The 27075-nt window shown below is 51.4% G+C and overlaps 1 protein-coding gene across 2 annotated transcripts; it reads left to right on the top strand.

Moving 5' to 3' along the window:
- Nucleotides 1-455: 455 nt before the first annotated feature.
- On the top strand, nucleotides 456-26227 carry SMAD7 (SMAD family member 7; the record flags this gene model as incomplete). 2 transcript variants are annotated; one of them, XM_080920149.1, is made up of 4 exons in its annotated part: nucleotides 456-1068; nucleotides 2432-2485; nucleotides 7441-7515; nucleotides 24191-26227. In XM_080920149.1, 4 exons carry the CDS (start codon nucleotides 456-458, stop codon nucleotides 24727-24729), a joined length of 1281 nt encoding a protein of 426 aa, XP_080776275.1. In that variant the 3' UTR covers nucleotides 24730-26227. The 2 variants fall into 2 exon arrangements, with proteins under 2 accessions (XP_080776275.1, XP_080776276.1); XM_080920150.1 differs by having other exon boundaries at nucleotides 7444-7515.
- Between the last annotated feature and the right edge of the window lie 848 nt (nucleotides 26228-27075).

The raw sequence follows: 27075 nt of genomic DNA on the forward strand, positions 1-27075 counted from the left end.
TCTTTCGTTTTTTGCCCCCGAGGATCTTCCATGTAGGAAGCCGAGGCTGGCGAGCCCGACACTCGGGAGCCACTGTAGGGGGGCCTTTTTGGGGAGAGGCGTCGACTGGGGCTGCTTCGGCCGCCCCCAGGGAAGCGGCGGTCGCGTTCCTCCGGGGCACGCCGGGGCCCGAGAGCCGCGCAGGGCGCGGGCCGCGCCGGGTGGGGCAGCCGAAGCGCAGGCCCCCGATCCCCGGCGGACGCCCCTGGGCCCCCGCGCGCGCCCCGGCCTCCGGGAGACTGGCGCATGCCACGGAGCGCCCCTCGGGCCGCCGCCGCTTCTGCCCGGGCCCCTGCTGTTGCTGCTGTCGCCTGCGCCTGCTGCCCCAACTCGGCGCCCGACTTCTTCATGGTGTGCGGAGGTCATGTTCGCTCCTTAGCCGGCAAACGACTTTTCTCCTCGCCTCCTCGCCCCGCATGTTCAGGACCAAACGATCTGCGCTCGTCCGGCGTCTCTGGAGGAGCCGTGCGCCCGGCGGCGAGGACGAGGAGGAGGGCGTGGGGGGTGGCGGCGGAGGTGGCGAGCTGCGGGGAGAAGGGGCGACGGACGGCCGGGCTTATGGGGCTGGTGGCGGCGGTGCGGGCAGGGCTGGCTGCTGCCTGGGCAAGGCAGTCCGAGGTGCCAAAGGTCACCACCATCCCCATCCCCCAACCTCGGGTGCCGGGGCAGCCGGGGGCTCCGAGGCGGATCTGAAGGCGCTCACGCACTCGGTGCTCAAGAAACTCAAGGAGCGGCAGCTGGAGCTGCTGCTTCAGGCCGTGGAGTCCCGGGGCGGTACGCGCACCGCGTGCCTCCTGCTGCCCGGCCGCCTGGACTGCAGGCTGGGCCCGGGGGCGCCCGCCAGCGCACAGCCCGCGCAGCCGCCCTCGTCCTACTCGCTCCCCCTCCTGCTGTGCAAAGTGTTCAGGTGGCCGGATCTCAGGCATTCCTCGGAAGTCAAGAGGCTGTGTTGCTGTGAATCTTACGGGAAGATCAACCCCGAGCTGGTGTGCTGCAACCCCCATCACCTTAGTCGACTCTGTGAACTAGGTAAGAAGTTGTTCTGAGTCTACCTTTCGGTCCCTCTGGCGAGGAAATGCTGGTAGAAATGCTCGAGGGTGTGTGTGTGTGTGTGTGTGTGTGTGTGTGTATAATCTGGAGGAGGCAAGGGAACTAAATCAGAGAAGGGACAAGGGGAAACTGACATTCCTTGGGGTTCTCTTTCAAGATTTTCTCTCGCACCACTCCCCAACCTCCAGAGGGGACCCAGGGATACTACTGCTTAACCTTACACTGAACAGACGTGCTGCAGAAAATGTGACACTCATTTCCGGGTGTGCAAGGGAATACAGAGCGAAGTGGGGATCACGCTTCCCCCGCAACCCGGAAAGGCGTTGAGGTGTGTGGCCGAGTTGGATTCAGCCCAAGCCCGCCAAGGAAGGCTGGGAGAAAGTAGCTTTAAAGGCTGGAAAGTCTCTCCTTTAGTAAATAAGGACAGTCACGTGGGGCACGAGTGGCCCAGATACTGTCCTGGCCTCGCAGCTTTGGAGTTTGGGGGCAGTGGTAGGATGGAGACTGAACCGAGTATCCAGTCTCAGCCGTGCAAGCTTCAGGGTGAGAAGGATCAAACAGCCTGGGAAGTTAGATGGCCTCTACTTTTTACCTTCATTTCTCGCAGAAGAGCATACAATTAGTGGGCCGTAGAATGTCCGATACTCCCACCCCGTACATTTCGGTGAACCCCCTCCCTGCTCCGTAATTGGTCTGGGACCCTGAGCAGGTTCCTTCCCATATTACCCTGCTAGGTTTTCCTTGCCTTCTGTTTGCTCCTTGTCTTTGTGCTCTGGGTGGAGGAACATACTCTACTACTCCGTGCAAATCTTCCAAGTTCAGCAGCAGCACACTTGGGGTGGCTTTTTCCCACCCCTCCCCCCCCCGCAGGTGGGCTGGGTAGGATTCCCTGGTTGAATGCGTGGGTGTCAAGCTCAGCAGTGGGGGCGGAGGTGAATTGTGCTCCTAGAGGCAGGGAGGGCCGGGGAAGAGGGATCTGTAGTTGTAGGACACTAAGCCGCCCCAGGCGGACCCCCACCCCCCACACCATGGACTGTTCATTGCGCGGCCCAGCCGCGGGAGCCCTGGCCCAGCCGGTGGTTTCCAGCCCGGCCCGCCGAGCGCGGCGGCGGCGGCAGCCGCAGACGTGGAGGAGCAGAGCGCCGAGGCTGGCGCCAGGCGGCCTCTTTTGTTTATCTGACAGCTAAATATCAAGGCAATCACCGCCTCGCGGCCCTGCCTCCAACCCCCACAGCTAAGACAAACAGTTGGGCTAAAAGAATGCCTGAGTTATCATAAGTTTCTATCTCTGTTTCTCATGGCTCAGCCTTTATATCCTTTTACTTTTTTTTTTTAATTTCAGAGTCTCCCCCTCCTCCTTACTCCAGATACCCAATGGATTTTCTCAAACCAACTGGTGAGTAGATGGTTTTCAAGTCTTTTCTTAGAGCCGTGGTTTTGTGTTTGTGTTTGTGCGTGTGCGTGTGCGTGTGTGTGTGTGTGTGTGTGTGTGTGTGTCTGTCTGTCTGTCTGTCTGTCTGTCTCGAGGTTGGGGCCTGGGGTGGTGCTTAGGTTGCTCAGGGCAACTTTCCTCTATTGTAAGTTTGGTGGACTTTCCTCTTGTGATTGGATTTTTGACCCCCATAAGGATAGCTCCCCCCCCCCCCAAGATATGTTTTTAAATTGTTCCTTTTCTATGCATTTGAACTGTGTGACTGAAGTTAGTTCAGCTCTGACACATGGAGGCTTTTAATCCGCTGAGTGTCTTGGGAGCCAAATAGGACAGGTTGATGGAAACATTCGGAAGGTTTCTAAGTGCCTGAAGCATCCCTGGGTAGGGATGGGTAAATGGATGAGGAACAATTCCGTTTGGAGTAGCACCCTAGGTTAAGAAGTGCAGCAAGCTTAGAGGGGATATGTTCCCCTTGTTCAGTCACCCACAAGTCTGCTTTCTCCTGGGGTTTTCTCAGAATCCTTGGGAGAGACCAGAAAAGTTTTCAGCACCTCTCTGCCTTGCCTGTTGCTTTCTCGCCTGATGGCAGAGAGCCAGGGCAGAAGCCCATTTGAGACTGGCACCAGCTCTGTTGTGGTTGTCTGCATTCAACTTCTGGCTGGCAGTACTGGGGCCCATCCCTTGGAGCTGACAGTGCCAGGGGACAGGGTCAGCAAAACAGATTGGGGATGGCCTCAGGGACAAGTCCTGCTTCCTTCTCACAGTGCAAGAATTACAGAATCACTTGCTGCATGTCTAGGTTTTAGCTTTGTTTTTGTGTCTGTTTTGTGGTGCTTATAAAAACAAAACAAAAACAAAAAAAAAAAAAAAAAAACGCAGCGCTTGTGAAGTCTTTGCTTTGCCAAAGAAAGGGAAAAGTGAAGGGCTGGTCACCATTGAGCTCTTAGAACCTTTTGACCGGAGAGTTTTGGCTGCCGCAGCCCCCCTCCTCCCCATTTTTTTGGGGACTTTGTCATAAATTAAATGCTTAATGAACGTGTAAGCAAAGTCCTGGCTAGCCCTTCCTCCACATGTCTCACCAGCTTCCCCAAGCTGGGAAAGCGCCGCCGCTTGCCTGGTGTCTGTCTACTAGGTGGCTGCAGAGTATGTGATATTTTGCTTTTGATTTACAAAACACGAGATAAATGGTCGCTAATGACAAGATAACTGCTTCTCTGTATTTGCAACAAACTTCTGCTGGCATTAGCAAAACTCTGAGGGCTATAACTTGTCTTGAGTTTGTGGCTTCAGGAATCCAGAATTGTTCCATGAGGTCACTTCTCCTGGGGTTCCACCTTGGCTCTTTCTTTTGGCTTTGCATTTCCTCATTTTGTCTTTCAAACGTGGCCTGTTAACCTTAAACAGAAAGCATAGCCCCTGTGGCTCCAGAGATGAAGACAGCTCTGGTACAGGTCCACCCCCTTCAAGTCTAAACTCCTTAGTAAAGCAGGACCATGTGCTCTTGGATTTGCCAAAAAGATACTGGGTAAATCTGTTCACAAGATTTAAGCAGTCATTCTGGCAGGCCAGGACCTCATTTTCGGGGAGTGGAGTGATATATTTATTCATTAGCAAGTGTTGACATTAGGTAGCAAAATGAGTGTAAACAGAGAAGCCACAAAGACGGGAATGTGCTGCTTCCAAGGAGGGGAGCAGCCCTTCCTCAGATCAGCCAATAGGAAGTGATTAACCTGCCAATCGGAAACCCAAGCAGCTGGTTACTCACCCTAAATGTTTTGCTTCAAACAAAACAAGAAAAAGGACCCAAACTCAGGCACCACTGTAGAACTCGGGAAAGTAGGGGGAAAGTCCCCGTTGAGAGAAAAGTGGTCCAGAGAGTCAGAGCTGGGCTCGGGGACTGGCCCAAAGGACTGGTCTAGGGCTGATTTTCTGGTTATGGTGACCCAGGGGTGTTGTAGCTAGAGATGCAGGGGGCTTTCTCAAGTCCCACACTTTTCTCCCCACCTAGTGCACGGGAAGAGTTGACCTGGGGATTTAGATATTCATTTCCAGCCTGAGGTTGAGGAGTTTGGTGTTGGGTTACATAGGTGGAAACAGAAAATGGGGTTTTACAATGGACAACTGTTAAAATCTTAATGAGCTGGTACAAGTGAGGGAATCCCTTTTGTGAGGTCTGAAGCAAAGAGAAAGGTTCTGGGGCCTGGTATAGTTGCATTGAGGGCTCCTTTGGAGGTTGAACTTGGGAATCTGTGGCTCTAGCCTTCTGAAGGGCCTGGATTAGATCTACACCTGGTTCTATATTTCCCAAAACAGTTGTTTGTGTACAAGGAGTCTTGCTTGGATCTCAGGGCAGGAGTGGCTCTGACGTGTAGCTTTTGCAAGGCATTGAAGGTATTCCCACATTCCCATCCCACAAGGACAAAGGATTTGCTGTTTCTGTCCCCACATCTCACCTGTAGAGTAGAGATGCTGGAAGGAGAACCTGGATGGGCACTTTTGCTCTGTCTGCTGCTGAAAGGCAAGAGGACTGGCTACAGGGATGTCCTCTCGGGGTGGTACAACCTTCAAAGCCTACCAGAGCGGCTGGCATCTTGATCTGCCATCTGGCCCTCTTAATTCAGGTCTCTTAACTTTTCCAAGTCCCCTTTAATGAACGATTAGGTCATCCATTCATTTGTTCTGTCGTTGCTTCCATTAATCACTTTGCAGAGGTGTACCAGGGAAGTGGGGGAGAACCTTACAGGTTTCCCGGGCTCTGGGTCTCACTTCTCCTGGAACTGCTGGGAGAAGGGGTGTGTGTGCCTTTGTTCCACAGAATCCAGGGCTTAATTAGGTGTTTGGTGATGTACAGTGATGGTAGAGAAGGACTAGGAATGGTACAGCTCTACTGCCTGCCAGGCTGGGCTCTGGGGAGCAGGAGTTAATGGTGGTAGATTTGCAGTCTTTGTTGGGTGGAACCTATAGACACCAGAGACCAGCTCAGCCTGGCCAACTCCAGGGAAGAAGCTTTGGGAATGGAAGCTCTGGGACAGGAGCTGGACTTGGGGGTGTTGGGGTGGCTCAGCTCCCTGGGTGGCCCCTGGTCTAGTCAAGTGGCACCTCAGTTTACCTGGGTGCCTCTCAAACGCATCTCTGCCTCACAGGGGTGGTAGAGAGGTCTAATTAACGTGTGTAAATCCCTCCGAAGATCAAAGGCGATGCAGAGGGCAGAGCGCATTTCATAAAAATCACTTGTGGTTGCATCTTGGAGCTGGCTCACCTTTGATGTGAGACGGGCTGACACGCTGACTGAGGTCTCCAGGCTCTGCCCTGGAGAGACCAGGCTCTCTGCCTTTGAAATACACCTTGCCCCTGGCAAGCAGCCAGCTGGAGCTGGGGGAGGGGCCATGGGGTGTCTCCCATTTGGGGGAGTCTGTGGGGGAGGGGAATGAGAAGCCGATCTCCAGAAAACGGTGGGGTCAGAATCATAATTTAGAAAGTACAGACTTGCATCACACGTGAAGGAACTCCTTTGTGGGCCCCAACCACCCCCCCTTCCAAATTGTTTTCTATTTGCATAAGCATGTGTCCTGTAATGCAGTAATTTCTGGTAGGAACTATCCTCTCCATTGAAGAAAGGAAATGTATACCTTCTCTTATTCCCCTGCTGGTCACCCCTCTTTGCTCTCTCCCATTTAGAAGAGGTTTTTCTTCCACTTTTAAACACTGGGCAAAGGCTGTACATACCTGGGTACCCCAACCCCCTTTCCAACCCACTGCAGAGTTTTGAATAGTTAGTCAGACTTCTGGGCAGGTCACCTTCCCTTGGTCAGGAGTTAGAGGGCCATCCTAGGGCTGCCTCTTGTCCTAAGCTGTCCTACTTGCTTCTCGAGTAACTATTTACCATTGTGGCCACAGAGACATCTGCTGATGTCTGGTAGCTGAGGTGGGAGGGCTGGAGTCTGTCTATACAAAACAGTGGTGCGTTTGCTCTTCTGGAGCCAAACTGTCTATGGGGACTTAGGGAGAGGTTGGAGCAGTGAAGCTGGCGCAAAAGAAACTTATGGGGGGTGGGGGGAGTTTGTTCCAGGGGACTGATTGGCTATGGTTCACGGGCATTATTTTTTGTTGTAATTGCCTGGAGGGTGTTTGTAGAGTCTGCCTCTTTCCCAGCTGGAATTGTCATTATCCTTGTTAACATTGAGGTCACTGTTATGAGCACCTGGGAGTTGGGAGAGGGGCAGAGGATATGGAATCCACCGGTTAAGGTCTAGTAAGGAAAATGGAAGGACACGGTGCTGGAAAGATTGTGTAGGTACTGAAGCAGGCAGCCTTGTAGGATGGAGGTGTCTGGTCAGGGTTTCCAGATGTGGGTTTGGACCAGCATGGAAGTAGCTAAGTTTCCCCCCAGCTGGGTCCTTGCTGAAAAGTCTGTCTTGACTTGGGTTCCACACATGAATCTGTGATGGAACTGATAGAAAGTAGTGAGCCTGTGTGATTTCTGTGCTTGCTGTGTATCTCAGTTAAAAGGGAGCACAGTTTTTTTTTCTGCAGGGCAGGATGAGAGACCCTTGTCTCTGGGAGTGGGAGGAAGGAGGCTTCGTGCTTGATGGGAGAAGAGGGGCCAGCGTTGAGAAAGTACACCTTGAACCTTCCTTGACCTTGGGAGTTACCTGAGCTCAATGGGAGACTTATAATGGAAGAGAAATTCCAGGCAGTCTGTGATTGAGCCTGACTTGACTAATGATTAACTGGCTGCCTGGAGCCTAGACGGGTGACAAGGTACTGTGGTCTGTCTTAGGCAGGACCATGAAGCCGAGTAGACCATTAATAATCTGCATCACGGCTTCGAGTCAGCCGTTTGGAATGTGTGGCCTCTTCTTTCATGCTGCTCTGAGTGTTGGTATTTGTGAATTTACTCTTGTCTTTTCTGGTTGCAGCAGACTGTCCAGATGCTGAACCTTCCTCCGCTGAAACCGGGGGAACGAATTATCTGGCCCCTGGGGGGCTTTCAGGTAAGACACTCTCTTTTCATAGAGATTGCTGGGGGGGGCAGTTGGTTGGTCTGGAATTGTCCTCATTTACATATTCTTTAAACCGAACACGTCCGGTTACTGTAGTGTGGTTCGACTGGTCGTTCTGGGGGGGTCCTTTCTGTGGCAGAACCGTGCCCTTCCCAGGAATGGGGAAACTGGAGCTGCGTTGTGTGCCAAGCTTCAGGGCTATTTTTCATTTTCAGGTTGAGTGTGTGTGTCATTACCCACATGAGGTCAGAGGATAGATAACCTGTAGAGTTGTTTCTCTCCTTCCGCCCTGTGGGCTCAGGGACTTAGCACACAAAGCTCAGTGGTGGACACTTTTATCCTATGAGCTCCTATTTCCTATGGGATCCACCTCACCCTCCCTCATGGTTTCTAAAGCACCCCCTCCCCCCTCCCCGACTTAAATTACTTCGATTTGTTAACGTTGGCATGATCTCATGTGCTTAAACTCTATTTTGTTCTTGCATGCATGACTTGAAGGAGACAGACCCACTTTTACGAGGCAAAGCCAGGGTGCAAGATGGATCTCAGTGGACTGTGGGGTTCTGGAGCAATAGGGCAGGGCTTGATATAGACAGTTAGGTACCAGAGCTATCCTCAGCTGGACAGGCTTTCTCCGGGCCCTGGAGAGATGGTGCTGGAGGAGGTGCCCTGGGGAAAAGCTGTGCAGTATTACCCCAGAGGACAAGAGTGGATAGCATGGCAACTTCACTCTGGGAGACTTCTTTCTTTTCTAAGAATGCTTTCTTCCCTTCCTCTTACCCTTCCACGTCATCCCTGTTTTCTAAGAACTAGTTAAAGCAAGAGAGAAAGTAACTTGGGGTGGGGAAATTCCAGGACGGTTCTGGGCACACGTAGCTGGCCTTGGGGCCATTGGTGGAGGTCCTCAGTGGAAGTCAGACCTGCTGCAGGGTCTCCTAACCCTCAGAGTTTCCCCTGTGTTGAAGATGCAGTTCATTCTGGACCCACACATCCCAGTCTCTTCCCTACAGGAATGGAGCCTGCTGGGAAATGGCTGTAGGGAGACCCTGTTTGTTTTGATTTCAGTACAGTGTACTCTGACTGTTATCTGAGACTGAGGGTATTGTTTACTCAAAGCTTCTAATGAGAACTGAGCAGGAAAAGATGGACCCCAGGGGGAGGAGGGAGTGGGCCCTAGCAGCCGAGGAGAGGGAGCCATGGGAAGGCCTCGGGTCTTTGCTTTCTAAGGCTGAAATGGAGATGAGAACTCTTGAGAGAGAAGGAACAGGAGAGGAAGAGTCTGAACAGAATAACACACTCAGGATGTTGGTGGCTTGTTATATTTTTTAAGCCCTGGGTGTGCAGGGAGGAGCCCCAGCTTCTCCAAACCACATAAAATAAGCAAGGGAAGTGGAGCTTTTCGGAAGGTTTGTCTTATTGATAACATCTTGTCTGTCTCCTCTACTGGAGGAAATGACGACACCAGGCTGAGAACCCCCAAGCCTGAGAGTTCCCCGCCCCGCCCGAGGAGCCTAGCAGCATGACCTGGTCAGCCGACCTTGCTTCCCAAAGTATTCCCAGTTCCAGAAAGAAGCTGGGAAGCAACATTCTGGTGCTTCACTCCCCAGACCCCCTGGGTACCCGCAGTGCCTTAGATGGACGGGGTTCTAGGATGCAGTGGTGTGCCTTGCAAGGGATGGCTGGCATGATATAACACAACTGCAAAAAAGAGAAAAGGGGGGGTTGGGTGGGGAGGCCGGCGCATGAAAGAGCATTTGTTTTGAATTTCAGCTCTTGGTTTACTAATTCCCAAGGCTTCGAAGTTGGAGCTCTTTCTTCTTTCTGTATGCAGTTGGAGCCATGTAGTAATATTGTGCCTGGAATGCGGTTGTAGGAAGAACTTTCTGGGTCGATGCCAATGGTTTGAGGGTATCTAGAGTTGAGGTGAGCAAGCACAGAGAGAATCTATACTTTTTGTCCCGTGAATGCCCTGAAAGGGTGGTTTCGTGAGCTTGGGCAGAAGGTTTTATACCTTCTGGAAGGCCAAGCCTCCTTTTTACAGAGGTGGTGCTGGGCGTGTGTGTGTGTGTGTGTGTGTGTGTGTGTGTGTGTGTGTGTGTGTGTGTGTGTGTGTGCTTTGCATAGGTTGAGCTCTTAATAGGCAGGGGTAGTTGAATGAGGCCAGAAGAGATGGGAAGGGGCTGCTGTAGTGGACACTGGGGTGAGGCTGGGCTGGAGCAGGTCGGGCATCAGTCAAGGTGGGGGGTAGTGACACCCCCCCAGAAATAACCTCTGGGAGTCTCTTTCACAGGCCCTGTGTGCTGCTTTCCTTCCTGTCCTGCCCTGGCTGAGAGCGGGCTTAATGAATGGGGCTCAGTTTAGGGTGGGAGGAAGGTCGGCCGCGTGAGCCAGGGCTTGATTCTCTTGGCAAGGGAAGAAGGGAAAGAAAGCAGCCGAATGTGAAAATGTGGTGCCTTGGAGATGGGGGTGGGGTGTGCTCAAAGGCCCAGCCCCTCCTGAAATGCAGGGGTGACTCCAAGGCTGGGCCCTTCCCTTTTCCTGCGCCCTTGCAGAGGGCCAGCTAGAGGAAGGGGAGTGGGCGGGGATGAGTCCTGGGATCAGCACCCTGGCTTCAGGTTGGAATTCCAGCTTTGCAGTGTGCGGGGAGGGCGTGGGGGGGTGACAGGCCAGGCCCTGGGGGACCTGCAGTGAAACAACACCCCACCCGTGCAAGTTTCCTCAGTCTGGGAAAATGGACATTTTTAGAAGGCAATAATTTGGTTCCAGGAGATTGTACTTTCATTTCTGACAGCCGGCTCTGAGACAGATGGGTTGCTCTGTGCAGGCTTGTGAGTGTGTGTGCTCATGTGCTACACACACACACACACACACACAGACAGACAGACAGACAGACAGACAGACAAGCTCGTGTGCTGACACTTGAGCAGAGAGATGCCATGCCTACAGGCAGGGTCTGAGAGAGTCTGGGGTCCTGCTCCGGCGAGGTGACTCTTAGATGAAGTTGTAAACCGTGTGAGGACTGGTATTTTGGATTGATCTGGGTTTAGCTTTGTCTCTCGGCACTGATGTCTTTTGGAAGGCATGCAGATCCAGGTCAGGCCCTTGCTACTGCTTCCACCTGAATGAGTCAGGGAGACCAACCTTGGCAAGAACTGTCCTAGCTGGGAAACTTGTCTAGAGCTCAGTGGACGGAGAAGGCAGGGATATCCGTCCGGGGCCTCCACTGAGAAGACCTGCTCTCAGCTTAGCATTTTTCTTCCAGCCTCTATCTAGAGAGTCCGAGGGGAGGGAGGAATTCCCACAGACTAGGGTGGGGGTGGGGATGAGGGATGGGCACTGGGGACTTGAAGCATGCAGGAGTCAGTCTTAGCATTGAAGAAATCCCAGCTCCCGTGTTTATGTGGAGGGGCAGGATACCTAGTTCCTTTGCATAAAGTCTTAGCTTTTGGTGTCCAGGTTTGGGGTGGACAGGTTTTGCGTCAGTACCAAGTCAACCACAAGGGCAAGTTTGTCTCCTCTTTGTTCCCTCCTGGCATTTGCCTTAGTGTCTGAGGAGAGCCTTCAGAACACATATATACTCTGAAATGCTGCCCTGACTCTGTTCAGTGGCAACTTGGGCTCAAACCAAGCAGCTCTGAGGGAAGATGGTGGCATTCTGATCTAACTAAGAAAGCCATTTGGCTAAATGCGAAGCAGTTTTTATTGTCTGGTATGAAATTGTAATACCAAACTAGGGAGTCTGGGCCTTAGGGCGTGCTGTGTTTCCAGTGTCTCTTCCTCATGCTTAGGAACAGGTAATCTCTGGTTTGGCTGTGGTTTCCAATATACTTGGAAGTGAGGGTGGGTGGGTCACACGGAGCTCACCGCTGTTAGAAAAGACAGGCTTGGGGGGAACCTGCCAGCACAGTAACCAGCAGTGACCACCTGTTCCAGGTCACAGTGAGAAAGAACTGTCTGGAACTCCAAGAATACAGTCTGCATCTCTTTAAACCAAGTTAGTCTGATGGCTCTAGGCTAGGGCGGCTCACCTGATGCACACCCACACCCTGGTGTAGACCAGTCCTGGGCGGCTTGGGGCTGTCTGCTGGCCTCTTCTGTAGGGCCTGAGGTCATGGGTCCCGCCCCTGGAGAAGGACTCCCAGATAAACCTCTTTTGTCCTGGAAAGAATGAGGTAGTCAGGCAGGGGTTAACTGCTGGGTGACAGCATTTAAAAATCTCTGGAGCAAATTTGGGCTGCTCTGCCAGCTAGGCTAGAGCTGCCTCTGCATCCTGTCCCCAGTCAGGCCAGCGGGGGGGGGGGGGGGGTGTGGGGGAGTGGGGGACGGCCCAAGAAGGCCAGGCTAGGGTGGCAGTTGGCTTTGGCTGTGGTCCTGCAAACAGCTCCCCGCACCCCACCCCAACTCCCATTTGGTTAGGCCTCTTCAGAGCTGGATGTAGACTGCTCAGACTTTGTGAGTTTTTGAGGGCCAGCAACAGAGAAAGGGGGCCGTGCCATAGATTCATGACAGGGTTTGGCTTCCTTTGCTTCTTTCCATATTAGCTCCATAATAATTCTTTATATGGTGTGCCATATGATAACAGGATACTTTTTCTCTTTCTTAAACTGCCCTCCAGCACAGTGAGCAAGCACTCCACTGTGAGCTAACACCCCCCCCACACACACACCCGTGAACTAAAGCCCCTTCCTTCCTCTAGGTTGGTCTTTGTGTGCTTTAACTTTAAGTGGAGTGTCACTTAAAATAGGTGTCTTTATTTAAACCCCCGCTCCCCCCCCCCACCCCCCCCACCCCCGCTAGGGAGGCAGAGGCAATCAGGTGTCTCTGAGATTGAGGCCAGCCTGATCTACATAGTGGATTCCAGTTCTGTCAGGGCTCCTTGGTGAGTCCCCTATCTCAAAGGGAAAAAAATAAAGGATTCTTTTAAAATATTAGACAACTAATATGACAAAATAGGATGCTGCTTTTAATGCCAAGCATACTGCCGTACAAGCTGGTTTTTATTGTTTCTGGCAAAAAAGAAAAAAAAGAAAAAAAAAAAAAAACCCAAGGCAGTCATTTGGAACCAGAGTTACAGACCGTTGTGAGCTGTCGTGTGGGTGCTGGGAACTGAACCCCGATTCTCTGCCATAGCAGTCAGTGTGACGCAGTTCTGTGAGTGGCCCCTGTCAGGGAAGGTGCATTTCAAGCTACATGTATTTTATACCAATTGTTGCAGGTGTAGCTTTTAAATGTATGTGGAATTTTGTCCTATCGGTGAAGAGCAGTGACTGAGAAGAGACTTCTGGCAGGGACAGGGGGAACTATTGACGAATTATGCTGCTGGCTTTTATAGCACCTGGAGATCTCTGGCACTATTGGTACACTGGCCCTGGTACAGGTCTCAGAGCCTAGCTTGCTGGGAGTGGACACTGCACCTCGGTGTTGAGCTTGCTTCCTTCCTTATTTGTCTGGTTTTTTTGGAGACAGTTTCTTTGTGTAGAGTTCCGCCCGCCTCTGCCTCCCGAGTGTTGGGACAAAGGGCCACCTCCTTCCTCAACCTTCCCATTGCTGTGCAAGTTGCAGAAACCTTACGTAGGAAATTTCTTTTAGTTTGTTCCCCAAGTCTGACTTTCCTGCCTGGGGTTGAGGTAGGAGGGACGCATACTCGTTCTTCTCCCCATATGTCGTGTCCTTGGTGGCCTCCCTAGCATAGTGACACAGAGCCAGAGATACTACGGGGGCTGCTAGCTTCCAAAGTCCATCCCTCCGGTGTTTCCCGGCAGGCAGGTGCCCCTTTGTAGGAGTCTGAGAGAGGATACTGTAAGTGTAGCCACTGAAAGGTCACCACTGGCCCTAGCATCTTTCTCGATGAGGATTGAATGGCCCAGCATCTGGCCGCCTGCCTACTGTCACACGGAGGCTTCCTCTTCAGGCTATTTTCAGAGGGAAGATATTATTAACTGCTGAGGCACCATCCTCAGTTGAGTGGCTAACACACCAAGAAAGCTCTATTCTCTGACTTCGGGTTACTCAACTTAAACATGTTGGTAGGAGGTGCGTATCACCTCCTCTGGCTCTTCTCTCCAGGAGGCCACCTTGGGGATCCCAGCCCTTGGCCCTGTTCCTGGAGGAAGCTGCCACTGTAGAAGTGTTGCCTGCCTGCTCCTAAAGGTGTAGAAAACAATACTATTTATGTGCCAAGATGGAGACAGTTGTAGTGAAGTTGGGAACTGGGCAGGGAAAGGTTTGATGGAGTTTAGCGCTGTCATTTAAACCAGCGATAACTTTCACCTTGTCAGCTAACAGGAAATATTGGACAAGACAGGAAATTGCGTCACCTTTTTTTTTTAAAAGAACGCCTTGGTGGGGGGTGGGAGTTGTGAAAAATAGTGTAGTTGAAGAGGCTGCCGGGCATTGCCCCTCCGTCCCTGTCCCCCTTCTTCCCTTCTAGGCCCATGAGAACTTGTAGACCATTTTCTTTAAGAAAGAGGCTGTTTGAGAACTTTGTTATTTTTACTATTTAAAAAAAAAAAAAAAAAAAAAAAAACTTCACCAGAAGGGTCACCTTCAGTTGAAATGTTAACTGCAGCCTTATTTCCCGGTTTACTGAAGAATCTTTCATGATTTTTTTCAGCTCCCTTCCCCAAATGGTGAGGCTAAGCAACGCTTGGCTGGGAACTAATTTTGGTTTAGCTTTGGCATTCTGAACCCTGAGCCCCACCCAGTGTCATTAGCTCAGTTTTAACTTGCAGAAAAGAATTTTCGTTTTGTTTTGTTTTGTTAAATGTAGGTAGGAATTTACTTCACTCCTTAGACCTTCACACCGGTTTTTTTGTAGAAGAAGCTGGCATCAGACTGTTTGGACCTTGGTGCTCTCATAACCCCTTCTCTCAGTCCCCGAGGATGGGACAGTGGGTTTCATGGCCCATCCACACAGCTACTTAAGTAGGTCACGTGACCAGCAGTGCCCCAGAAGCATCGCCCCTCAAAGGAGGGGTAGATAAGGTAGAGCATCCATGTATTCATCCCTAGGGATCCAAGTCCGCTCTTTGATGCCCTTGTTCTGGTGGCTGGGGATATGAGACAGTGCTGCCCAGAGCTGGAGAGGAGACCAGAAAGAAAGAGACTTGTGTGGCTGGCTGCTCTGCCCTCCCTCTAACCCCCACCCTCCAGCAGTTCCCCCCCCCCTTAGTGTGCTTTGTTTTGTTTTTATAACACAACAAGAGCCCTGGGGTGTGTAAAAGCATTGTTGGACACTTGCTGAGGGTAACTTGTCCAAACAGAGCAGAATGCTGTGGGCAGGTGGCGTACCCACAGAGGTTACCTGGCCGGCACTTACCTTGGAAATACCTCTCAGCCTGTGCCAGCCACTGGTTGGGCATCCTTTCAGCCCAGAGCAGGAGAGTCTCTTCCCAACTGCACAGGGTCCAAGACAAGCCATGGCCCTTCTGGCCGTCTCTGCTGGAGAGGCCCATGGTCTGTTCCTTCTCCCTGACGGGAGTGTTTGTGCTTCTTCCCTCTCTCGGGTGTGAAGTCGAGGGGTCCATTTGTTTTGGGAGAAGCCAGTGTGTCTGGCTTATTAATTTATCAGCTATTTCCTGAGACGTTGTCACGTATCAGGCCCTGTGTAGTGAGGAGGATCATGGTCTAGGTTCCGAGAGGATGGAGTTAGACAAAAAGCCTCCTCGAAGGCAGGGACAGCATCTTAGAGCATGGGTTGGTTCTCTGGGAAATGGGGCAGGCAGGCAGGCAGGGCTCTTCAGTCATGAGCCCTGCCTCTGCTTCTGTGGCAAACTGAACTACAGCAAAGTTGGTTGATAAATAAAGGTCTTCCTGTGGTCTGGTTTCAGCCCTCGCTGCTTGTTGCCTGGTCACCAGCAGGAATTCAAGGCAGGATGCCCGTTCTTGCAGACCCCTGGTAGCGCCTGGGGCCACAAGGCTGCTGGAAATGACGAGAGACCTGGGTTTTTAGTGAGACCACTGAGGTGGGTGGTGTACGCACTATTGGAGAGCAGCCAGTATTTTGGCAGCTACAGGAGAGGTGGGATATTTTCAGAGCCTAGGACTACTTCTGAGGTCTAACTCTTGACTGAGTGAGGCCATGGCTGACCCGGGGTTGCTGGCACCTAGTGATCTAAGAATGCATTTGTCAAGGTGTTTCATCTCTCTGGATGCTCTTACCCTGTGGGTTCCCTGGGGGAACTAGACTCTGAGGGCCCACTAATTGAATTATCCCAGTAACTTCTCTGGTGTTCCTCCCTCCCCCTCCTCGGGGGTGGGGGTGGGGAGAGGGCTGGGAGAGCTGGTTTGACTTGGAGCCAAAAGAACTGGTCCCAACTCTAATTTTACCGTGTGGAGCTGGGAATTTCTCTTAGCCAAAAGACACACAGGTAACCGGGCCAGTAACTGCCGCCCTTGGCTCCTGTATTGGTTAATTTCTCTATAGCCTTTTTACCTTTTAATCTGCGATCTTTGCTAAACGGACGCAAACGAATAACAGAGCCAAGATCATGACAGTCGGTGGCAGATTTGCCTGTCTGCATCTTGTGGGGGTGGGTGGGGAGTTGAGATCATTGTCCCTAGCTCCTGGGAAGAGTGAGGGCCATCTGAACTGTAACTGTTTGGGAGCTGGCTGCGGTGTGTGGGGACTCTTGTCAGCCCAGTGGCAGGCTGCCTGTTAGACAGCACCGGCCCTCCCCTCATTAATCAGTAACCAAGAGGGAAAAGAAAAAGTTCTCCCAGCACTGGGTGAGCCCTAGTGCTAAAAGATGGATCGGCCCCATCTCCATCCAGTTCTGGGGGGTGGTTTCCTGAAAGAGTCAGAAGGGTCTTCATTACTCCCCTCCCCCATACCTTTGCTGTTCCCACATTGGGTCCTGAACAGAGACTAGCTGACTGGTTCCAGTAGGGGAACTTGGCCACACAGGAACCATTTTTGTTTCCTGGGCCTCTGTTTTCTCACTTTAGAGAAAAGGGTCTAGGCTTGGTTACCAAGTCCCCCTGTGTCACCCATAGATCTGTGATGCTGACTCCTGGATTTGTGGTTTGGCTCAGGAGGGGGCAGTGTCTAGGGAGCTATCACCAGCCTCTTTATTCTAAAATAAGATTATGGTTCCTTCTACATCTTGGCTTGCAGACTCTTCTAAGTTTCTGTGAAAACTGAGGAGCCTCGGCTCAGTAAAATACCTCTGCCTCCTTTTATTCACAATCTAAACCCCTGTGTGTTAGCAGACTCACTGTGATATATAGAGACTGGAAAAATGGGGGCTCCCTTCCTATCCTGTGCTGGGCATTGGACCCCAGGATCATCAGCACAGTGTAAACACCCTACCAGTGAGCTGTCTGCTTGCTTACTCCTTTCTTTCTGTGGTGAAATACACTTAGTTTAACAAACACCGATATTTTTTAAGTGTATAGTCCACACCGAGGAAGCAGCAGGGGGCGGGAGGGGGCACTGCTCACGTACTAGCCAGATTGGAACCCACATCATGTGAGGTCAGAGACTATTTAGAACTGTGGAGCACCCTACAGACAGGCAGCTGTGCACAGTGGACTCAGATCCCTGTGGTACCGCTCTGGCCTCTAAGGACTCTCCGGAACCTTGTATTCCCATGGTCTCTCACACTGGCGGGGAGGGGCTGCAGGTCGGGAGGCTCAGGTCTGGGAGGTCCTGGGTGCTTTGGGGGTGAAAGAGCTGAGATGACCTAGCAGTGAGTGTGTCCAAGCTGGGGAGATTAGATTACAGAGGCAGACAGAAGTAATGATTAACTTTTCCAGTCTGCACACTGTCTCCAGTCTGTCTCTCTGTTGTTTTTCCCCTGTAAGTACAGTGCAGTCCTGGCCTGGCCAGCCCTGGTCCTGGGTTGTAAAGAGGAATGAGGGCCCGGACTGCACGGGGGGGGGGGGTGCGGGGGGGAGCTTGCTGGAGAGGGAGGCCTTTCTTCCCTCAGCTCCTGCGCTGGAATTTATTGGCTGGAATGCCGTAAATATTCAAAATGCCTTCCCATCCAACAGTTTTCATAATTGTTGTGGAACTAGGGGAACCCTGGGGAGAGAGGGATGCTAAGGACGCTTGTTTCGTCCCAGTTTTTTTTTCTGTCATCAGAAAGATTTCTTGCCCTTTATTTAGAAAAACCTCAGCGGATGGAGAAAATTGGGGCTGGGAGTGGGCAGCTTTTAGGGACTGGGGTAAGCATGGCCTGGGACCATATTAAAAGGAAGTCTGGGGGCCGAAGCAGGCGAGATGGCTTTGTGTTTGTGTTCCGTGTGCCTGAAGATTTTTGCCTTTTGGGAAACTGATTCAATGTATCCATTTATATTAGAAACAAGATTTTTAAAGTTAGCACACAAAGTAATGAGTCTCATTGTGGCATTCCTTATCTATCCTCCAGTATTAAGAGTCTTACTGAACTAGCAGCATGCAGCTAACATAGAGAAAGAAGCAAAGAGGACTCCCACTTCAGGTTCTTTCTGCCAGATTCTTGGGTGCACGTTTGGGTCAGTATCCAGTGCTGGCTTTGCAGTTGACAATCCACGTCTGGAGTTTGGAGCTGTCCAGACTATCTAAACGTGGCGGGCTGGTGGGTGGGCGAGGAGCTGTGTTTAACAGGGATGTCTTTTCTTGGACCTACATGTGGACTTTGTCACATTATTGGTCCACTTACGTTTTCTGGGGCCTGCCTGTGTCGGAACCAAGACATAAAGTAGGCAAAGCAGATAATACTGTGTAGATCTGGGGGTTCCAGATGTTTGGTTGCCAAAAAGTAAATAAACAATGGCCTCTCACAGGAGATGGCTGCTGAGTTGTTCTGGGGAGGGGTCACGGTGGGAGCTTGGTCTTACATCGTGGAGGGGGAGGGGGAAAGAGCCTTGTAGGCAAACTCAAGAGGTAATTAGGCTGGATATACACTCACCAGCAGCCAGAGAGGCCATTTACTGTAAATATTATGAATGGAGTTGGCTGGGTTGGGAGGCCCCACCCTTCCTCTGAGCCTCTCCGAGCTGGGCAGAGCCTGTCTCCTCAGACAGCAGCAGCAGCAGCAGCAACAGCAGCAGCGACTGGGTACTTGCTATAATTTGTGCGGCTGAACACAGGGCCACAGGAAGCCGAGTCAGCCCAACTGGCGAGACAGAAAGGAGCTTTTGATTTCTGTGGCTTCCCTCCTGGACCCTGCTACCCCGCTTTATTTCTGATGGCTAACTGGTGCTCTAAGAAGAGACCACTCTGGCTAGGGGCTTCAGACTTGGATACCAAGGGTGGGGCAGTCCAGGGTAGCACACCTTAGAGCTAATAATCATGGCTCATCGTTGTCTGTAAGGACTGGGTTGCTCATCGCCCTTCTAGACCAGCAGGCTGTATGGAAGCTTGGGGTAGTTTTCAGGAGGGCAGTAGGAGAGAAGCCGCTGAGTGGCCCCTGGAAATGGGGTGCTGGTAAGAGACCTTGTTTGTGGGGGCCCCGCTCTTTCTCAAGGAGATGAGTGAGTGACAAGAGAAAAACTCCTTTGGAAATAAGGAAACAACATTGGTTTAGGGGTGGACGTGGCAAGACTCACGTTTTTGACTCGCGTTCTCTAGGCTGTTCAGTTTTTACAAGTTAAATGTAAAACTGCCCAATTCCTTCCAGAACTTTCTAGAAGGTAGCCATGATACTTGGAAGCTCACACTTCCGATAGCTTGGGTCACATTTGTGCTCAACAAAGTGAGTCCAGGGGCCCATTTTGCCCAAACTGCTTTCATATAATTTATAAACAGATCAAAGTGATACCTCCCAGGAAAGCAAGCGACAGAGTGACTTGCTGGCTAGGAAGCTGCCGTACTTTCCTCTCCTTGCCTTAAAGCAACTGGATCCTTACTCAAGTTTTTTCCTTGGAGCAATAGGAGAGGACTTTCAGAATGAGGCGTTTAGTGGCCTGGGGTAGCCCACCTTTTGATAGCCTGGGCATGAATCTCAGCTCTATTCGTAGGCCTGTGACGTGGGACTCCTTGCTCTTGAAGGTATAGGATGGTGATGCCCCTCAGTCTGAGGCAGAATTCCTGAGCTTTTGGGACATAGAACTGCTTCCTAGATGTTAGCATTGACCTTGAACTGTCCTCCAGCCTGTGGTTGGCAGGTGTGTGTCAGCATCTTCTCAGTTGAGAAGTTAGTTGAGACTTCTGGGTGTGCGATGGGATGGGCTACCCACGGTCACTTTTGTATCAGGCTGTCATAGTAACTCGGAGGCTGGCCCAGGGAAATTCTTTGTTTTGGATGAATTTAAGTATCCCAGCAGAGTCGGAATGTGCCATGATTGGGGAGCCAACTGGATTGGACCCAGGGGATCTGAGTGGGCACCCTGGAGATTCCAACATCCTCTGACTGTTCCTCCCAGCACAGCCACCATCAATGAGATGCTGCAGAGCCTGGTGTGTGTGTGTGTGTGTGCATGCGTGTGCATATGCGTGATCTCAGTGTAACCTGTCGCTCTCAAGACTTTACTCAGATAGAGCCTTGGTGAAGTCTCAGCCCTTAGTGGTGAAGAGTTAACCTGATACATTTCAGCTTTCATAGTCCATAGTCCAGGGTTACCCAAGCTGCCTTGGGACCTGGAGGTTGTATTTCTACCCGTGTTCTCCATTCTTTGTATGCATGGCAGGTTCAGGTCAATAAACCCTGACAACTTTCCCTTTTGGCCATGGAGTTTGATCCTTTGCCTCAGAAGGAGGCTGAGTGTCTTTGTGATGATGCAGGTGACCCTAGATTAGGTGTTGGGCCCTCTTCTTTTTTTCCTCCTTTGTCCTGGAACGGTTTGAGTACACTCAGTTTCTTAACGGGGAGGAGCCGGGCAGTGGTGCTGTTAACCTTTGAGATGTCTGATGTTGAATGGGATGACGGCTTAGCTCTGGGGTGCTGAGGAGGGGAGGACCCTTGACCTGTGGCGGGTGAGGTGTGGTAGTCAATGTTTGTGCTGCAGGTTGCTGGCCCAGACTTTGTGTCTACTTGTCTGCCCTTTGTTCGCCCCTGACCTTGGCGAAAAGGCCTTTGGGAGCAGCGTTGCTCCTTAGATGCATTTCCTGTTTGGGTTGGCTGTGCAGGGAGAGCTCACAGGCCATCAATACCATCAGGTTTTGGTGACACTTGATAATCCAAGTGTCTCAGAGGTGAGAGTGGGTGAGACCCCCTCTTTTGCCATCTCTTACTCCAGCCACCCTTGTCTTGGCGATTGGGGACAGTTAACCCCGTGAGTACTGGTTCCAGTGACTGTTCAATCTGGCTTCATCTTTCAAGCTTGTTTTCTGTCACAATAATGTCTAGGTCCTGGGACTATCTCTGAGTACCTGTTCTGTATGTGACTCCCCCCCCCCCCCCATCGTTGGGCGTATCCGGATGTTCGGAATCCCGTTGTTTGTGGGTGACTTCACAGTCTTCTTTCTTGCTCAGTGGTCTTCCCTATGTAGACACTGTAAAATCCTCCCTCTGGTTTCTCTCTACTACCCCTTCTCCCTAAAGGGGAAGATTTTATGCATTAGGAAAATGTGGAGGGGGAGGGGCAAACACCTTAATGGAATTTTAGATCTAGTCAGCATTTTTCTGGTATTGCTTTCAAAAAAAAAAAAAAAATCCCTTCGGCTGTAATAAAAAATTGTGAGCAGGCATCTGATTACTGAGTCTTTTACAATGTAGTTTTTCTTTGGGAAGCTTTAAAATGAATACATGCAGTTTAAACACAAGGTCCCGTACGGTTTCTGGGGAGGAAAAGTTGAAAAACCACCGGAAAGGTTGTAAAGCCGGGAGGAGGGCAGGAGTGGGTTTGCCTTGGGAATGTTGAGCAGTGAAGCCAGAACTGGACTTCCTGTTCTCTCCCTGTCCCTTTTCGGTGACCAAGACTGGCCCTGTCTATGTGTCCTGGGAAACTCTTGGAGAGAAATACCCACCCTAACCTCTGTCGGAAGACTGTAGGCTGTGGGCCCAGTCTAGGTATCTGTTCTGCAGAAAACGATGTTGGGTAGGTCCCATAACTGAGTCCAACCAGCCATTATTCAGGCCAAGGTGGACCTGTGGGTGCAGCCATTGCCAAGCTGCTCTGGGCTCTCAGGTGTGTGACTTCTGCATTGGGATGTGTACTTGGGCTTGCTGGAGAGTGCTTTTGTGCTCAGAAGTCTGGGCAAGAGCAAGGGGTGGTGTAGAGCTGCCCTGTGTGGGGCTGGAGACAGGGAGGAGCGAGCAGGGGTCTCCCTGTAGTGCGTTGAGTGGACACCCACACACCACCATTTATCTGGGCCAGGCCATTAACCTCAGCAGAAAAGGGCTTTTTCCTCGGGATGTCTGGCTGCAAATTGCTGGGTAGATTGGCTGTGTGTGTACATGAAAGAGAAACCCAGGCACGCTTCCCCTCTCTCCCCATAGGCCTCAGGCTCCAGCCTTGCCCAGTTTGCTCTGCCGAGAGGCTTGCCTGGCAAACAGGACCCCCCCCCCCTTCCCCTCAAACACACTCCACTCCTTGCTAAGGAGGCCCGCAGGCCTGGCATAGGGAGGAACTTGATCCCAGGCTCCTCCTCCCTCCTCTTTCCTTCATTCCCTTCCCCCTACCCTTGCTGTCTGGTGCCAGGTTTCAGTGGGGCTGGGCTGCATGAAACAAAGCATTGTGAGGCCCCTCTTGAAAGTCTCCCCAACCTCCTTCCCTCCCTTCAGCGCTTCCCGAGTCTTCTTTTCCCTGACAGGATTTCTTGACCCAAGTTTGGGACACTTTGGGGGAGCATTCTTGCGTCCAGAAGTGTCTAACTTCATTGGACTAAGGTTAGTGGTCGTTGGTGTGGCCTTCAGGGCTGAGCTCCCTCTGCAAGGAAGTTCAAAGATTGCCAGTGCTCACGACTTTATTAGCAGTTGATGGATACTTTGCAGAAACAAGTTAATACTTGATGACTCACCTTCTGCTCAGAGCCCTCGTCCCTCTCTTGTTTTTCGTCCTTTCTAGTGTGTGCAGGCACAGACACTCCATCATAAACACACACACACACACACACACATGCAGTCTTGTATACTGGGGATGTAGGTCCATAGCAGTGAGATTTGTGATGTTGATTGTCAGTGGCGTGGAGATTCAGGAAAGGAAGCCACCACCCTGTCTTGGCATCCTCTTTGTGTGACCGTGGATTGGGGAGGCCAGTTAGAGGGGGGTATCTGTAGTAGGGGACAGCCACTCAGGAAGGATATGTGTGTCGGTGGCTACCTTTGTGGGTTGTGCAAATGTTCAGCCTCACGCATGGGACTCAACAGTGACTGCTGCTTTGCAAAAGCAAAAGAAAAAAGCAAACAAGCAAGCAACGAGCTGACTGGTTTCCAGGTCCTAACATGCCTATAAAAGTTGGAATGGATTGATGTACTAGGCTGCCCTGGGTTACCAAGAAGGCTGAGTATTTCTTGGTCCTGCCCCTGGATGGGGACAGCCCTCATGCTCCGAACCCAGAAATGACAAAGGCCTCAAGGACACACATCCCCCATAAGATAAGGCTCCATTTTTAGGGCCCACCAAACTTACTGGTGTGGAAGAGAGGCAGGAGGCTTCCAATTCTGCCTTGGCGCACGCCCCCCCCCCTTCCCCATCTTGCCTTCCCCCATTTTTGTTAGCAAATACAAGACTTCCGCTCTCCACCCTGCTGCCACAAACCACAGCGTTCCTGCAGCCTGGCGGGGCTGAGGAGATTTATAGTCCTCAGTCTGAGGCCTGTTCTCTCTTGGCTAGAGTTAAGGGAGGTAGTAAGCTGCCCGTGCAGGGGGGCGGGGACTTTTCTTCCACATAGCCCCTCCTCCCCGCCCCCCTTTAAAGTTCACAGAAGCCTTGTTTAGGAAAGCCATCTCACCAGTGCCACCCCAGGCTTTGTGGGCTTGGTGGGGGGGTGGAGGCTTGCAGGAGGGAGCAGATAGGTGGGTGGAATGCCACCCATGGTAGTATGGGCTGTGCAGGGTCAAATTGGAGGAGGGGGCAGGTCAGGGAGATGGACCGGCAGAGGAAGTACATCAAAGGTGGTCATGTTTGTTTTAGACGTGGTATCTTCTGTCTGGGCTGGCAGTGGTCTAGGCAGATGTCCACCTGCGTGTTGTAAGTTGGCATTTGGCCTTGAACTAATAATCTTTTTTTTTTTTTTTTTTTGTACTGGCTGTCATACAGAGGGGGGAGGGTTCTGTCAGGAAGATGGCTTTAAAGAAATAACATCCTCATCGTCACCTCATCTTTTATTTTACCAGCTAACGTGATGAACAAGGCACCCATGTGAGAATTGGATGACAATTGGTCTGGGGAGGGGTAGAGAAGCTGTCTGTCCCTTTAGGTTCCCTCCACAGGAAGCAACTCTCAATTCTAGGCCTTTTCCAGCTTGAAACAGCAAGACCAAGTTATCCATGGTCCCAAAGTCTGTGCTTCTTGGGGACAAGTAGGCACAGGTGCTGGTGCTGTGGACTCAGATGAGGGAGATTGACAGCAGTAAGCCCTGTATTTAAAGGTGGATTAAGATCCCTCCCATTCGCACTGTAGACCCTACAGCTAGCCCAGGCTTACCCTCCCTCCCTCCCTCCTCTGTTTTTATACTGCTTATGGGGACTCATGATCATGTGAGCAAATGTGTCCATGTATGTCCTTCGGTTCTAGAAAGGAGAAGAGAAACCACCTGGTCTCTGTCACCACCAACTGTGTCTGCCATTTTGTCTTATAGATTCCCAACTTCTTCTGGAGCCTGGGGATCGGTCACACTGGTGCGTGGTGGCTTACTGGGAGGAGAAGACTCGTGTGGGGAGGCTCTACTGTGTCCAAGAGCCCTCCCTGGATATCTTCTATGATCTACCTCAGGGGAATGGCTTTTGCCTCGGACAGCTCAATTCGGACAACAAGAGTCAGCTGGTACAGAAGGTGCGGAGCAAGATTGGCTGTGGTATCCAGCTGACCAGGGAAGTGGATGGTGTGTGGGTTTACAACCGCAGCAGTTACCCCATCTTCATCAAGTCCGCCACACTGGACAACCCGGACTCCAGGACGCTGTTGGTGCACAAGGTGTTCCCTGGTTTCTCCATCAAGGCTTTTGACTATGAGAAGGCATACAGCCTGCAGCGACCCAATGACCACGAGTTCATGCAGCAGCCTTGGACGGGCTTCACCGTGCAGATTAGCTTCGTGAAGGGCTGGGGCCAATGCTATACTCGCCAGTTCATCAGCAGCTGCCCATGCTGGCTGGAGGTCATCTTCAACAGCCGGTAGTCGTGTGGGGAGCAGGACAGACAGGACAGAGCATGAGCCGAGCAGGCCACCGCTCAAACTACTTGCTGCTAACCTTTCCCGCGTGATTGCTTTTCATGCAAACTCGGTTTTGTCATTGACGTTCGTTGTTGGTTTTGTTTTGTTTTGTTTTCTGGTTGCGCCCCCCCCCCCCCCCCCGCCCCCCTTCCCGTCATTCTGAACTTGTGTCCTGTTTGTCTGGTTCTTTGAGGAATAGCTTATGATGCGGATTTTTTGGTTGCTTTTTGTTTTGTTTTGAGGTGGTGGGTGTGGTTGGCAGGACACCCCGATGAGAAAACGGGAAAGCAAGAGCCGGCACTGCCAAGCATGGTGGGTGTGTGAAAGTGGGTACCACCTTCCCTTTGGATCAGCATTTCAATTGTCAGTGTGTTGGGGTGCACACGAATGACAGATGGGGGAATGACGCGCTTTTTGTGTTCTTTATGGATGTCCCCAGCTGAGAGAGGCTTGCAGTTCCAAGCTGTGTGTCTCTCGAGCCTTTTGGACATGCTCGGAGGGGCAGACGCAGTACCTGGGCAGACTGGCAGCAGGTGTCCCCGCAGCTGCCAAGCTCTGCTCCAGCCTGCCGAAGCTGCCCCGCCCCCAACCCCTTCCCCACAGGACACGGGCCTATCCACAGGCTTCTGAGAAGCCAGCCTGCTAGAAGGCTGAACCAGAACCAATTGTTTTCACCCCTGTCTTACTGCCTCCTGTCACCCGCGCTGCCGTTGTCCAGTCTGTCTTTTTTGGCCATCTGCTCCTGGATCTCTCTCTTGAGATGAGCTTCCCAAGGGCTGCCAGGACAGCCCCAGTCACAGTATTGCTAGCCCCAGTACCCTCTCAGGCCCTTCCACCGGTCCCAGCCTCGGTTTTTCATCAGGTTTCTCCCAGGTGTGGAAAGTCAGCTCAGCACCCCATCCCCCAGCCTGCGTGCTGAGCTCTGTAGACCAGCGAGGGGCATCAGGGAGGGACCTGTTCAGCGCCCCCCCTCCCCACTGAGAAGGGTGTAGCCCTGTCATAACAAAGGTACCATCCTAGGCTGGCTCCCAGCCCTTCTCTCAGCTCATACACTCGTATGATACTTTGACACTGTTCTTAGCTCAGTGAGCATGTTTAGACTTTAACATAAGCTATTTTTCTAACTACAAAGGTTTAAATGAACAAGAGAACCATTCTCATTGGTAATTTAGCATTGTAGTGCTTAGAAAAGGACTCCTTAAAAAAAAAGCTGAGATTTATTAAAGAAAAATGTATTTTATGTTATATATAAATATATTATTACTTGTAAATATAAAGACGTTTTATAAGCATCATTATTTATGTATTGTGCAATGTGTATAAACGAGAAGAATAAAGAAAAGATGCACTTTGCTTTAATATAAATGCAAATAACATGCCAAATTAAAAAAAAAGATAAACACAAGATTGGTGTTTTTTTCTATGGGTGTTATCACCTAGCTGAATGTTTTTCTAAAGGAGTTTATGTTCCATTAAACAATTTTTAAAATGTACACTGCATCCCTTGTTCAGATGCTTTTTCTTTGCTTTGGAGGGAGGCTGGGAGGTCTGTCAGTGGAGACAAAGGTGAATGGATCAGGAAATGGCTTTTGGGTTAGTTTCCCCCATCGGGAGGACCTCATCCCCCCAGGTAGCCTTTTGTTAGGTTTGCCCAGGTTTTCTAATTGTATATTGGGAAGTGACTGGAGGGAGCCCTGTGACTGATTTGGGGAGAAAGGTGTCCCCGGGAGACTGGGAAGAAGATGGGGTCAGGGACAAAGAGCAAGTACATCCTCAGGAACCAGGATCCTTTGGCTCTTGCTCCTTCCACTGTGCTAATCCCTCCTCAAGTGTCCCATAGTGGCTAGAGGGGTGAGGCTTCCATCTCCTTACCAACCCCCCTCACACACACACACACACACACACACACACCAGGTAATAACTGAGCCCAGGCTTCATTCTTTGTCTGCTGAGATGTTGGTAACTGACAGGTTCACTAGTGCTGTGGTCCAGCTCATCCAGCTCTATGTGAGGTCCCTCTTAAGTACTGAGCTGCGACTTTCGTCCACATTTTAGATTTATGTTTATTATACACATATAAATACTGTGTGTGTTCCTGATACCCAAGGAGGTCAGAAAAGGATGTCAAATCCCCCGGAACTGGAGCTACATACAGATGGCTGCTGTGTAGGGTGGGGGCTGAGAATCCAACCCAGAACCTCTGTCAGAGCAACAAACGCTTTAAACTGATGGGCCATGTCTCCAGCCCTTCTATACCGAAGGCTTCACTGGGTGCCGGGCATGGTGCTAAGTATGTAGGGGCATCTTTCT

This window comes from Micromys minutus (genome assembly GCF_963924665.1).
Source record: "Micromys minutus genome assembly, chromosome: 8".
Taxonomy (NCBI): Eukaryota; Metazoa; Chordata; class Mammalia; order Rodentia; family Muridae; genus Micromys; species Micromys minutus.